At 34.6% G+C, this 16003-nt stretch overlaps 1 protein-coding gene across 1 annotated transcript in view; it reads right to left on the bottom strand.

Moving 5' to 3' along the window:
• shot (dystonin-like protein short stop) overlaps positions 1-16003 on the bottom strand; it is a 1304552-nt gene that overhangs the window by 416438 nt on the left and 872111 nt on the right. The window contains exons 61-62 of the mRNA XM_090402172.1: positions 14146-14372; positions 1482-1688 (exon numbers count right to left, since the gene is read on the bottom strand). Coding sequence (XP_090258298.1) covers positions 1482-1688; positions 14146-14372 — 434 coding nt within the window. The remainder of the gene's footprint in view (positions 1-1481; positions 1689-14145; positions 14373-16003) is intronic.

Here is a 16003-nt window from a genome sequence, read left to right as displayed (position 1 = left end):
AATCAACAAAATCTTAAGAAAACACGACTTAACCACTTGTTATAAACCATGGCATCCCTTATCCGCTCCACTAAAGACCAACCACTCCCCCTAGACCTACCTGGTGTATACCAGGTCCCTTGCAGCTGTAAATTGTCTTACTTTGGCCAAACAGGCAGGACAGCAAATATCAGAATCTCAGGACACAAGGATTACATCCGATTTCACCAGTACAGCCACTCTGGGCTTGCAGACCACGCTCTGGATACTCGCCACAGAATAAGATGGAAGAAAGCCACAGTCATACACCGCAGCAAGTTCAAGTATGAAAGACTATTCATGGAATCAGCCTCAGCCCTTAGGAACATGCCAAACCTCAACAAATTTGGATGCATGAGACTGCCCCAAATTTGGGAAACAATTATCAGAAGAACTTCAGCCCAAAGGCCAAGAACCACCAATATAGCCCGCCAGGGGGCACCACCAGGACTTTAGGAAAACGTTAGCTTCCTAGCTTCAGTTCTCATTTGCTGTTATGTAGTACTTGTGTGCACGTGCCTTTGTAATAAGTTCCCAAGAAGATGGCAACGTGACGTTCGCCGAAATATCGGAAAGTATATATTAAAGTTTATTTAATTTATATGTCTAGTATACGCTGTCAATTCCTTAAATATTAGTTATCATGTTTAACCAGCGTATAAGCCTCTCAACAAGAATAAGTGATAAGCAGTCACCAAAAAACAAAGTGCCTGCTTATCACTTATTTTTTGAGTGACATTTTTTTTTGATTTTGTACTTTTGTGCATATTTTCTTGTTCACTAAAAAAAGGGAGGAGTATTTGTGGAAATTTTCATGTGAGACCATCACCATTGTACATACTAGAAGCTTCAAGTATTATGAAAGATCATGTTTGGTCTCTAGCTCCAGCAGAATTTATAGGCTATACCCCTAAACTAACTGAATTTCTAACATGTTAGAAATTCAATTAGTGTAGGGTTTTTATACATTTTTATACATTTTATAAAAATACATTTTTATTTGCTTATGAGTAGGACTTTTATGAAGAAAGTCTGCCTTTCTCTTTCTGGTCCTATCAGCTAATAAAACTAGGTGACAAAACAACTGTGTTGTTTCATTTATTAACTTTATAAAAATCAGAGACAGTACTGGTTTTTCACATGGAGAACTGACACTTGAAAATAAATCTATGAAATTCTTGTATTCAGATTGTATTTAGTAACTATATGTGCTTACTAATAACTGCATATCATTTGTATATTTGCTATTCAAAATAAGGAGGGTTTTGCAAAATATGATATCCATACAGAAACAGTTTTATGTAAAACTCTTCATGACTATGTAAATAAATTATGTTGATATTTACATGACTAATGGCCCTGAATGGTAATCAACAGGAATCATAATCTGGAATAATAATACTTTTTTTTTTAAAATATCATGTCTTTCATAATCATAGATATATCTTAATATTTAACCTTACTTCATAATTTCTCTGTTTGGACAGCTCAATTCGTTCAGCTTTGCGTTGAACTTGTTCACAAATGACATCGAATCTTCTGTTAACACGCAGCACAAAACTTTCAATGACTGATGCTCCGTCACCTGGTGACATCTGACACAACTGAGGACCCAAATGATTAAGGGTTTCCACAACAGAGCGATATTCTTGTATTTCCAATTCTAATCGCTACAGAATAAAGAAACAAATACAGCAAAGGTATGCTTATACATCCACTATAATATCAAGCAAAATTACAGATTGTTTGTTGCCAATTTACTAATTGTCATTAAAAGGAAACAACTGTAAAAATTCAGAAGTTGCAAAAGAAAAGAACTCATTAAAAAAGAAAAAGGAAAAAAAATTAATCTGTTTTGGTCAAAAGAAAGATAGCCTTGTAAGGTTCTTCAGCAGAGTCAGTGGTACTGCACTGCAAGAAAAAAAATTTTAGTTGATAAAGATATAAAAATTACTGCTTAAGCTAGTAAATATCTGGAATATTATTTGATTATTGCAATGATGATTTTAATTAAACAAAGAATACATACAAATACATTTACTGAACCATATTTTTCATGGTTGGCCATCATATAAGTTGAAAATACAAAATAATGCTTCGACATAGTGATCATTTTTAAATTTCAGAACAAGTTTTAATTTTTAAAAATATAATGATTAATTTGGGGTTTTATTTTGCAAGGACAGCAGAGGTCAGCAAGGACACAGGGTGTTGACAGATAAATAAATAATTACAAGCAGATAAATTAGTGAATAATATAAAATAAATGTACAAAGATATAAGAAGATAAATGAGTAAGCAAAATTTATGTACAAAGTTTAGTATTTACAATGTGGTCTCTACATATAAACAAATGCGTAAAGCAAATGTCTTTGAGTAAATTAATGTTTTGTAAAAATCTAAAAATGCCATGCAGTCTGTTCAAGGATGAATACATCTGGCTGAGTGTTAGGGCTCAGCCAGATAAGTAAAAATGTCATTTCTCTCTTGTGTGAAGTGCTCACACTCCACCAGAATATAACTAATAGTAATATGGGTATTACATTTCCCAGACATAGGTGGGTCATCAGGTCCTCAATAAAAAAGAATGTGTGAGATGACTGTGACCTACATGGAGCCTAGCAAGAGCAACTTCCTCTCTTCTGTTCCTAGGTTGACCAGACTGCCAGTTCTTAAATTCAGGCTGAATCACATTCAATTTGTTCATCAGTGCTTCATGACAGGAGTATTTCCATTGGGCAATTAACTTTGATTTTATAGCCTGTGTATAATCAGTATAAGGAATTGTCAAACAGTATGACAAAATAGTATCAGGTGATCTAGAAGCTGCATTTGCAATGTCATTTCCCATAATTCCAATATGATTCAGAATTCAGCATAATCAAACATCAAAATTAAGAGTCTTTATTTTGTACAAGAGTTGTAACACCTCACTAAGCACTGGATGTTGATTATACACTAGAGAGGAGATAGCCTGTAAAGAACCCAAAGAGTCTACATAAAGTAGACACTTTTCGTAGGAGTTTTCTTTGAGCTGAATGGATGCAACTCTGCTGTATAGTTACTGCAATCAAATGCAGTGGCATAGCTGGGGGGGGGAGTGTGGTCTGCCCCGGGTGGCACTTTTCGCACGAGACACAATTTTATTTTTCGACGATTCCTTTATTTATGTTAACTTAGTAATTTTTATTACTTAATAATTAGTTTTTTACAACTATACTTACAATTAAAATAAACATAAACATAGTGTTTTAATTTATTTCCCTATACGTCGTTTTGACTTTTTGTAGTATTCTTGGTGTGTATTGAGAGGGGCAGCAAACTCAGGAACTGCTCCAGGTGCAAAACTCTTAACTATGCTACTGATTGAGTGGGATGTGGTTGGAGATTGTCATGTTAGGAAGTTTTAACACAACAGCACAGTCAAAAGAGATCTCTGATCTGGAACCATTGGTATAGATGAGAAAGAAATCAGAGTTGGCTGCTCTGTGTGCCTTGAACAATTGAAGGTAGACAGATGAGGGTGTATGAGACTTCTGTAGCTGACAAACTGAAAGGATGCAAGCCTGCCATGGAGGGAATGCTGTTTTATTTGGTGCAGGTAATGTTGTCAATACTCATATCAACACTTCCGTAATCTCTTTAACATGCATACTAAAGGGACAGATGGCATTTTGATGTGTGATACAGGACCTCCCAAAGTACAGACTAGTCCATGTAGGATGACCTGGAAGGGACCAGACCATACTCTCCCTTGCAGAACTGTAAACCTGGAACCTCTAATCAAGAACTTGAATGTACAAATTCATGAAAAATATAAAGCAAGGAACATCAATCAGCACCCCATTTTGTAGAGGATAAGCATGAGAAGGACAATCAATGCTTTTTTACACTTTTCTCTGAAGATGATAAATGCAGCTTTCTATCAATGATGAGTCCCAAAAACTTGTCTTCTGGTACTACGGGGATAATAAGTTTGTCCCATTTTTAAATCAGGAATGGGGAGGAGAGTGTGTTTCTAACAGAAGTGTACTAAGACAGATTTTCAGCAGATAACCTGAACCTATGAACCATTGAAAGATAACTTCAAGAAGCAATCGATCATGACAATGAGTCCATGAAGGGACACGATCGATTGCTTCTTGAAGTGTCTTTCAATGATCCTCATACTGCAGGAGCAAGAGTTAACTGTGAAATCATCAACAAATACAAAAGGCTACTGTGGGAGGAAGCTGTTCAGTAATTGTGTTCATTTTAATAGTGAAGAGTATCACACTTTTTACATAGCCTTGAGGATCCCCCCTCTTCTTGATGATATGGTCGAGATAACATGCTTCCCACATGGACTTGGAACACAGCTCTGGATAGAAAGTTCTTGACAGAAACAGGGAGGTACATCCTCAGCCTGAAATTAATAGATCTTTCAATATTCCATATCTCCAGGCTGTATTATAGGTTTTTTCCATGTCATAGAACATTGAAACTAAGTTTTCATTTCAGGAGAGTGTCTCCTATACATGTTTCTAAACAGACCAAATGGTCCAAGGTTGATCGGTGTCTATGAAAGCCACATTGTGTGTTGAAAAGAGGTTGTTATTTTCTAAGTATTATAGCTAGTCAGGGAAATAGGATGATAATTGTTGCCCTGGGCTGGATCTTGCCTGGCTTTGGGATAGCAATGGCAATCAACTTATACCAAGAGTCTGGAAACTCTTCCTCTGTAAAAATTCTGTTGTATAGTATAGTGAATGGTAGTGAAATTCATACAGTTGCTAAGAGATAATTATATGCAACAGTATGTTATGGAGAGGGACTAGGGGTTCAAGAATGCTGGATCTGGTAATAGGATCAGAAGATGGACCCATAACCAAGGTAGACTTTGCCACCAAACAAAGACAGTGACAATGGAGTCTTGTTCTGTATGTTGAATTATATAGATTGTAATTATGATGCTTAGGAGGAATATTGAAACAGTGCCATGGCATGAGACGTTGCAAGGAAAGAATGTAAGTTGTGCAAGGAAAGTGGTCAGGGATTTTTTGAGATAAGCAGTATCAGACTGTATACCCAGAATCAGGAAAACCAAATGGGAGTTAAGTGGAAGAGTAAGGATATAAAGTAAGAGCTGCAAAAAAGAAAACACTGTGGAAAGAATATAAAGAAAAAGGTAATCAGCATACTCATGAGCAGTACAAAGTGCAAGCAAGAAGGGTGGCTAGTATGTTAAGAAAGGTAATATATTATTATGAAGGAAAATTAGCTAAGAAGGCCAAAGTATATCCAAAGGAGTTTTTTCATAATATAGCAAGTGAGTGTTCCTAGTAAGATTAATGCAAGAATATTTGAAGCACTAAAAAAAAAAAAAAAGAGTTAGAGAAGATCAAGCTGGTTTCATACAAAACAGAGGTTGAGGAGGTCAGATTTCACTTTAAGATGAAAGTTGAGAAATTGGGAGAATAAGAATCTGTATTTAAGTTTCGTAGGTTTGCAAAAAGCATGTGACAAAGGAAAGAAGAGAAAAGATACTCAAAAGGCTATAATTGTGTAAATGGTGTAAATTGGACATTATACAGGGCAATATACAGTTTATGTTTAAGTTGTCAGTCAGCAGTTAGAATTGAAGGAGGTACAGGAAGATTGTTTGATGTTAAATCTAGCATGAGATAACGGTACACTTTATCTCCACTGTTATTCATCCATATGGCTCCTATCATGAAGGAAGTAGCATTAAACTTGATATCAAAATTGGAGACATTCAACTCAGTTCTCTACTTCATGCAGCTCATGTTGAACCCTTAAACAAATCCATCAAAAGCCTGCCAGATTCCCTAACTAAACTGAATAATAGCTGTAACAAATATAGTATGAAGGTTAGCAATAAAAAGGTAAAGACCACAAAAATAAGCAGAACACTGAAAACCTTAATTGGATACTGAATAGAGAACTAAATAGAACAAGTAAAATGTTTCAGCTATTTAGATACAATTTTTAATGAAGATGGTAAATTAAAAATGAAAATTAACAACAGAATTAGCAAAACTAGTATAGTGGGTAGTTACCTGAGTAAATTTATATAAAATAAGAGAGGAATTAGTGCTTTCACTAAGCTCAAAGTCTACCACACTGTGTTTATACCTACATTAACTTACTGATCAGAGAGCTGGGTTAGAAATAAAACCTTTGATAAAAGACTGGAGACAACCAATATAAAAGTTCTGAAAGATTAGGGAAGCAAACGGATGGCATCAATGGCACAATCAAATTAAAAATGAGGATATTAGGAAGGAACATGACATATGGCAGGGGTGCTCAACCTGTTGATTGCAGAGTGATTTTTGGTCGATCTCATGTATTCCTCCTTATTTAAAAATGTAATTAAAATTGAAAACATAATATTTTATTTATCATTATTTTGCATTATTTTTAATTCGCTTTAAGTGTATTGCTATTGTTTATTTATTTTTCGTTAAAATTGTCAAATCAGTAATTTTCTTATAAGTCAGGGTAAATGAATTAACACATAAGCTTTCAGTCCCTGGCCAGAACCACTAGGTGCAATTTTTACACAGATGAATATGGCAACTCTCTATAGATTAGAGTAAAAGGAATGGAATGCATTGCCCGAATGTGTAGTGAGGGCAGAAAATGAATGAGTTTAAGGTACAATTAGATGATCTCTTTGCACGAAAGGGTGGATCTCTCATGATGAGTCTCTTGACTTATACCAAGATAATAATAGTTAATACTACTACTAATAATAATAGTTAATAATACCAAGAACCATTTACTCCATCTCTCTTCTGGTGACTCAACAGAAAGACATCAGAAAAATCCATAGCAGCTTGGAGATTAACAAAAATAATACCTATTCTGTATAATCTGTACAGTCATACTCACCTGGCATCCAGCTGACATCATGAAAGCAAACTGGTCCCCCAAAAAAGTCTACCATCAAACTATAATTCATAGGCAGATGAGAGGGGACATGACAAAAACCAACTAATTATGAAACAGATTATATAAGATTGACAAAAAAGAAATCTTTCAATACATGAGCAAGAAGATCACCCCCCTCCACACAGAAGCACTGAAAAAGTGGCCAGAAAGGGTGTGTGGATTAGATTTTTTTTTTTTTTTACTTAATGAGTGAAATGGTTAGCCAAAGGTGGTTGTGAGTGCTCCAACAGTGAATGAGTTTACAGAGTGGCATGATGAGTATTATGTGAATAATGGTTAGTGTGGATCTCCTGTGATGAGTTTGACTCCTAGGAGATGCCCATATAAAAATAATAATTATAAATTGCTCTTACCTCAAAAGATCATGGAAAATATCAACATCCAGATTAATCACCACTTGAAGATCCACCAATTAATCAGTGACCATTAATTAGTGGATTCCACTACTCCAGATACATAGTGGTTCTCCTAGCTATCCTTACCCACCTTCTGATAGTAAGCTAATGAAACAGAGCAACTCATGTGATGTCAACACCTCTGGTGTGTATGTTTAGGACTGGCATACAGGCCTGCTTACCAAACTACTCGTTATGTCTGCTTACTAACATTATTATGGACCAACTTCTACCCTTAGCAAAATGAATCAATTTTCTCTCTAGGCATTTACTATATGTCAAGATAGAAGACTTCCTTTCCTCAGATTTCTCATTCAGTAATGACTTAGTATATCAGAGCTCTGCACTTTCTCAGCACACCCTTCTTCATCTACATAAATAAGCTTCTTACTAATCATAAATACTAACTATGCTAATGACAGTACGCTACATTCTTCTTCATTTAACAAATCCTGTAATGCACAATCTTTCAAAGCAAAATTTTTCTATAACCACAGTTATAGAAAAATTTGATCTCCTTGCCATTATTCAGCAGGGTGATGATAACTTTGTGAACTTCAATGGCAAGAACATGCAGACTAATCTTGTTTCTTACAAGAAAGATATTGCTTCATTTCTTTTACCTTTTACCACATCCAAATGTTCAAAGTTTTGATTTGGATGTGGTAAAAGGCTGGAGGTATGTTGAGATAACATACCTCCAGCCATTCCAGGTATAGTCATTTCACAACCATAGCTTTATCAGCCTCCCAAAAGATATGGCATTGGGAGAAACAGATTGCTAGTAGTGTAGACTGAATGTCTTGTAGAATAGCATGGTAACTATGGGCTTGGTCAAGAGCTTTTCAGTAGTCTATCATTAAAATCACTTTCACAGCTTACACATGTAACAAAAATTATATAGAATTTTATTCAATAACTCTAATATATTTCATCCTATATTATGTAGACATCATCAGGGAGAAAAACTGAACCATATTCAAAACATGAACAAGACGAGACTTCTTGGATTCCAAAAATCTAATACCGCCTTGATGTTCTTCAATTCTAATCACGGCAGAATGGCCAGTCTGTCCAAAATAACAAAGATGACATTGGCAGGGTACTTGCTAGAAACCTGGTAAGGAAACGGGTGGTAACGTATCCTTCGCAGGTGGTAGAAAGAAGTAAATTTATTTCTGAGCTGGTTTGAAGGAAGTGTATAGACTGAATTTATGAAGCAAAGAATTATTGCTATTTGTTGCAAGTTTCCCTTAGAACAGGGTATTGAAATTCTTTTCATATCAGATTGTAGTTTGGTAGAAGGATGATAATTATCAATAAATTTTTGAATGGTACTCATAGTTTCATTGTATCCATTACAAATCACACTGCTTTTAATTTTATTCAGTTCTTCTAATAAAAGGGAATCAGAAGAGATGATTGTATGAGCTCTATGCACAAGACTCTTGATAATACCCATTTTCTGAGATGAATAATAATGGGAGGATGAGTGAAGGTATCTGCCAGTAAAGGTTAGCTTCCGATAAACTGAAATTCAACATAACCTATGAGAGTACAGTATCCAAAAAACGGTAGTTGGTTATTGGATTCATGTTCAATAGTGAACTTGATATGGGAGTATAAGGAGTTTATTTTCTCTAGGAACTGAAGTAATTCTGACAGAGTGGGCCCAGAATGCAAAAATATATCAACAAAATGTAACCATATACAATGCTAGCATAGAGTGTCAAAGATTTCTTTTTTTACATGCTCCATAAAATAATCAGCTAAGGATGACTGATGATACATTACTTCTCACCTATATAACTATTAATATGATATAAATTACCATTTACCAAACCTTGAAATACTATTCCCACATTTGAGGCATTTATCAAAACTGACCTTAAAATGCTTAATGCTATTCAGAAAAAAAAGCAGTCTGGTTAATCAACATCCACCCGATCTCTCAGATATTCAACTTGATCACTTTCTCACAGATGATTTATAGGTATTTTCATGGATGATATTCTGCTCAATTGGCCAGTGTCATTAATTTACTTTCTTCAAAGATTGAAAGAACTTGAGGAGATAGAGGTATACAAATATTTACTGTTCACAAACCTGCAGCCAGCTACCCTTTCTCTTCATTCAATCCTATGTTTTTTGAAGCAGCTTCCCTTGCAGTTTTTCTCAGCAACAACTTCCAGCTGTCCAAGAATTACATCAAGTTTTCTACTCTCTCCTCTTAGTTCTACTCTCTCCTCTCTACCCATATATGGCAATAATGCGCTTTAGGTTTGGAAATTTCTCACATATGGGGAGTTAATATATGTATAAATCTGAGAAGCCAGTGAAGTCATTCATGATTCTGTGCGCTTGTGCCAGAGTATGTAATATTTCAATGACATCACAGCATTGTCATCAGAGATGAGAAAAAAAAAAAATATTACTAAGTTGATATGCCCTACATGTGCATTCTTGATAAATCTAGCTTGGCCTTCTCCTTTACAAGCAAAATACAATTTCACAGATTTCTTGCATGTTATACCACAATATAGCCTTATGAATAAATTATCATAAGAACATTTTTTTTTGCTTTTATTTAAATTAATCATAATAAGAGTAATTCTGGTATCTTATTATGAGTGAATTTTAGCCTATTTGCAATTTTATTTAAAATATATTTGGAACAAGCATTTACAAATTGCTTTACCAATAAGCAATGTTAGTGGCGAATGTTCTTTTTCGGTCTTAAATAGAATAAAAAAATTATTTAAGAAATAGTTTAGGGTAGACTCATTTAAATGATTTATCTATAATGTTTATAGAAAATGATATAGTTAATATGTTAAATTATGATAACATTATCGGTCAATTTGCAGATTTAAAAGCACGAAAGGTAATATTGTAAATTATAATACTAACTAGACAAATTAAATAAATAATTATAAATAAAGAAAAAACTTATTATTTAAGAATTTTGTCTTTTTAATATAAAAAAAAAACACTTTACATATATTATAAAAAACACTTTACATATTATAAAACGGTCATATAACAAAATTGCACCTAAGGCCTCAAAGGAACATAATACTCTACTGGAAGTGGATCCTCAGATGAATCGAATAAGTTGTTTAATTTTGCAAGAGGTTTAAAGATGGCATTAAGGTTGTATTTCTGTAGTATTGTGTTTATTTGTCTGATATTTCTTTAATGCATGGATTGGCTACAGTTTTATTGCAATTTAGTTTATTTTTAAGTGGAGTCTTGTAAAGAATTGTTTTGATAGTAGTTTTGCTGTAGCCATTTTTCAGGAAGGTATTGCTGATAACTTTTAATTCATGTTTAAGTTCTTGCTCACTGGTGAAAATCTTCAAAACCCTGTTTCTTTAGTGTGTTAATGTCACCTAGAATTTGTGTTGGGTGGTGTTAAGAGGTTGGTTTGTGTATATAAATTGGTCAGTATGTGTAGGCTTATAGTAAACAGTGAAGGAAAGACTGTCGAAAGGAAGACTTGTGACAAGTGTATCTAGAAAAGGAAGTGTTCTGACTTTCAATTTTTCAACACAAACACATTCAATTGTGAATTGAATGTGTTTGTGTTGTTTGTTTACAGAAATACAACCTTAATGTCATCTTTAAACCTCCTACAAAAACATATTAAACTCATCCAAGGATCCACTTCCTCCATGGCCCACCCTGTAGTATACCATATTCATTGCACCTGTAATTTACCCCAAATGGTAAAACAGGCGACACAATTCGTATCAGAAAAAACATAAACGGCACTTTAAATTTAACAACTATGGTAAATCTAGCCTTTCTGATCATGCCCTGAATACGCTATTCCAGTCAATTCTATACAGAATTGACTGGAAAGGCACCTTTTGTTTACATCACACCAAAATGAAGTACGAGCATAAATTTAAGGAGGCCTGTGAAAGTCTTATCAACCACCCTAATCTTAACAATAATGCTGGTCTAAAAATCCCAAGAATATGGATGGCACATATTCTACCCACATAATCTTTTGATCTAAGTGTGAATTATAATTAGGACTGTAAGTAATCTAGGATTTAACTCTAATATAATAACACTTATGTTAAATTATGGATTAGGCCATCACTTTTGCTGTATTAAAACTATCAATATGAATTTGTTCTCTGATGATGTTAGTAGAATAACAGTTGATCAAATCATTGTCACTTTGGCATACTGCTCAAAATGTAACATAGCTTATCATTGTGTATATGTGTGTGTACTACAGATGATGACCTTTATATGAAGGTGAAAATGTCTGAAAACTAAAGTAATTATTCCTAACATGTCTATAGTTGCCATAATTTTACTGAAATGAACACTGATCACTGTGTAACACTCAAGGAATGGAAAAAACACTTATTAACTGCAGTTGCATTTAAAATGGGGCACCATTCTAATGATCCCATCATTAGAATGGTGAATTATAATTAGGACTGTAAAATAGGGCACCATTCTAATGATCCCATCACTGGAACTGAGAAATCACTATTGAACCATAAGAATGTAATATAATAATGCAATGTATAAAGTAACATATATATATATGACTCTTATTAGTCAATTAGGTAAATTGTATACAATACTATATACAGTATTGTACTATAATAAATGATGAAACGTTAGTATACAATGCTTCTGTGCATTTGCCAGTTTGAAAATAAGGAGATGGACACTAAGAACATGACTCTTCAAAGCTGCTACTTTATTATTTGGACAATTCATCAGAAGAGATGGGGAAGCTAGGTAATCAACAACAAATTCTTCCAATTCAGGAACTGCAAAAAAAGTGTTCTCAGGTGGTTCACCAGATGCGTAACTTATGGAAGGGTAGAGGCTCATCTTAACAGGATGATGTGACAGCAGGAGTGGGCTTCTTTAAAAATTTGTACCTTACATCCAACTTAGTTGGCACAGGTTTCATTTTCATTTCTGCATAAATTTCTCTGTAGTAAGCAACTGCATCTGTGTGGCAGCCCTGCAAGAGGATTTGAATGAACTAGACAGACAAGCAAATGAATGGGGGGGTGTCAGTTTAATGCGGAAAAATGTAAAATCTTGAAGTTTGGGATATATCGATGGGAGACTGCATACTCGATTGGAGGAGCTGTACTGGAGGAAGTATAGGGGGGTGATGATTGATAGAAACCTGAAATTCAGGGAACATATTGTAAAGGTGAAGGTAACCCAGAGGATTGCTGCAATACTGAGAAGGATGCTGACCTGCAGAGATAAAAGAGTTATCATTCCATTGCATAAGATCCTGATCAGACCACACTTAGACTATTGTTCTCAAATGGTCCCCAGGATTTGAAGGGGATAAAATAACTGTCACAAGGATACAGAGGCAATAACAAAGATGGTTTCAGGACTATACAATATCAGTTATGAGGATCAGCTGAGGGAAAATGGACTGCAGAGTTTGGTGGATAGGAGGAGGAGGAGATATGATATGATCGAGACTTTTAAACTATTGAGAAGCAGTTACAGGGTGTACATTGGAGAGTTTTTTTGCTTGGTGGAACAGCTGGAAGGAGAGATGACAAGGGGCCATCCCTGGAAGTTACGAAAGTAAGCTGTGAGCAAGAGGGTGAGGAATGGTTTCTTTGCATGGAGGGTGGTTGAACCATGGAATGCATTGCCTGAGAGAGTGGTGAGAGCAAGAACGGTCAATGAGTTCAAGGAGTGGTATGATAGACTGTGTGTTTCCTAAGAAGGACCTCCGATGATGAGTCTCTTGACTCCATGAAGGCCTGAATAATAATAATCTCGCATAACTCTTATTGTTCGCAAAATCTCTCCATGTTGAGATCCATTTCTTCAAACAACTGAATTCACTAATTACGAGTCAAATTATCTGCCAATTTTTTCACTGCAAAGTTTTTGGGGTACTCAGCATCCTCTTCCCATTCTTCTACTTTTTTTTTTTTTTAATATATTCTCTTCTTCTACAACTTTCTGTGCTTCTAAGCTCTTATAAGTGCTTCATTTCAGAGCTCTTCTTTCACAACTTCACAAATTCTCAACATCTTCATTGCCATCCTCTAACTTCAACTCTTTAGTTGAAGTTAGAGGATGGCCTCACTAGCTTGTCAATGAACTCCTGTCTTTCCTGGCATTGTCTTGAAACCTGTGAATGATGTATGAAAAATACATTTTCAGCAGCTTTTTCCTAACACCATACATACACTGCTGTCACGTCACTATGCTATGTCTGCAAGATATTACATTCCTTCCAAAACTGATGGTTTTCTCACTCACAATAACAACAGCCTGAGCAAAAAAGTGTTTCTTAAACAATATGCCTTGAAGAGAGTGATAATATCCTAGTTAATGGATTGCATGGATGAGGTGGTATTCAGCAAACATGTTTATAGGATGACTGTCATAAGTCACATGGAAAGTGTGTCGAGGAGTGACTATACTTACAATTAGCAGCTCAAGAAATAGTAACTCTTTACTTTCCTATTTCTTGAGCTGCTAACTTAGTTCTTCATTAACTCTACAAATGGACTGAAAAAAAATGTTGAAACCTTACTTTAGAGTTGATTGTAAATTAATTTTTTTTTTCATTTACCAAAGTTTTACCTTTTACTTACCACTTCCCCACCTTCAATTCTGGTAATCCTATTCTGTTAATTACGAGTCAATTTTTACTATTAGACTAACTTTTCGCAACATATTTTCATGCAAAATAATTGCCTTTCCTCTTAATGTAAAGTCTTCATAACAAGTTATTTCTGTAACTTACCTGTACTGTTGACTGCTGATTGTTTAGTCCCACATTTTCTAAAGATTTTAATTCCCTTTCAGTATTATCCATCCATGAATTAATTTGATTATGTGAAGAATGAAAATTCTGTACTAAAGGCAACATATCCTTAGCTTGTCTTATTTTGCTAGATGCATGAGTAGAAAGTTCGGTGAATCTTGATTGGAGATTATCCAATTTGTCTTTCATGTGGAACACATCTTCACCTAAGATAAAGAAATGAAATATGCTTCAGGTGTATAACTTGCATAAATAATATTTATAAAACCATTTAACATGTTACCTCTAACACAAAATGATTCTGATAAGATGATTATCCTCAGGATTAATAGAATGAAACCAGTACAAGGAAATAATTAAATACAGGTTTAAGAGTTCCAATATTCTATCTCTGTGATAGAGACAAACCAGATTTATTCAGATCTGATTGGCTTTTCTAAATCTTCTATATCTATGTCTTCTGCAGAGATGACAAATCTCTGCAGAGGATGATGATTCTGCAGAGATGACCAAGGAAAAGATTCCATCTTTTCCTTGGTCATCTCTGACTTCTATATCCTCCAAATGGAGAACATACCACAGATGATTTCAAAAAAAATTCAAGGACACTCCTTCCCCAGGCATATGGTTGCGAAGCACATATGCCACTAGGCTAACTGCGTGGACAGTAACTCTCAAAGAACTTATATCAAGGAAATCAAGCAAGTAAGAATTAAAAACTGCATTCTAACTTGAAAAAGGATCAAGACAAGGATGCACACTCTCACCATTACTATTCAACCTTTCCAGCAAAACATTAATGAAAAGATCTCTAGAAAAGTGGAATGGAGGCATTAAATCAGATGGCACAGTGATAGTAGCCACAAATGAACAGGAATTAAAATCCATCATAAATCAATTAGAATGGGAAAGCTTAAACCATGTTCTATGTATAAATCAAGATGAAACCAAAATAATGATTTTAAACAATGCAGAAGACCTAGATATAGAAGGAATTGAAATTGTCAACAATTTCAACTACTTTGGAGTGATAATAACAAAAAAAGATGGATGTAAAAAAGAGGTAAGAAGAAGAATAGCACTAGCTAAGAAAGCGATGATTTAAAACTGATTTAATTAAGATCTGGAAAGACAGGCACATCTCCAAAAAGACCAAAATTAAGCTTGTAGAAATCTTAGTTTTTTTTAGATCTTTCTCTATGCTTCTGAGACTTGGACAATGACAAAAGATAGGCATTTGAACTCTACTGCTGGAGAAGAATGTTAAGAGTGTCATGGACAGAAAAATGAACAAAGTATCCTAAAAGAACTGAATATCCACACAAGACTGGTAGATATAATTGACAAGAGAATTGTGCAATATTTTGGACATATATGTAGAAGGGAAGACAACTACCTGAAAAAAATAATCATCCAGGGTAAACCCTGTGGAAAAAGAAAAAAGAGGGGATCCCCTCTTTTTTCCCTGGGCTAACGCCAACGTAAAACACAAAAAGACAGTCATCACATCGATGTTAACCCTGCACTGCAGACTGGTAAGATTCTCACTCACAAATAAGAAACAATGAAAATCGCACATGGAAGACAGAATAACGACCATTGTAATGTCATATAAAATTTCAAATTAATTCAATCATTCTGAAATTTCATATATAATCCAATCTTGTAATTCTATATTCATTAAGAATATGTTGCTGCACTTTCATTAAGCAGTTTTGATAAATATGCAAGATAGAATGCTATTGTCACGTCATCTGATATTAACACTGACATAACAATATAATACTACATTATTTTAAATGATTGTGATTTTTTAAAATTATACAGCACATTGAAC

Source organism: Typopeltis vanoorti, chromosome 12 (genome assembly GCF_054136105.1).
Source record: "Typopeltis vanoorti isolate ZY-2024b chromosome 12, IOZ_Tvanoo_1.0, whole genome shotgun sequence".
Taxonomy (NCBI): domain Eukaryota; kingdom Metazoa; phylum Arthropoda; class Arachnida; order Uropygi; family Thelyphonidae; genus Typopeltis; species Typopeltis vanoorti.
This window is presented reverse-complemented; position numbering and strand designations above follow the sequence as displayed.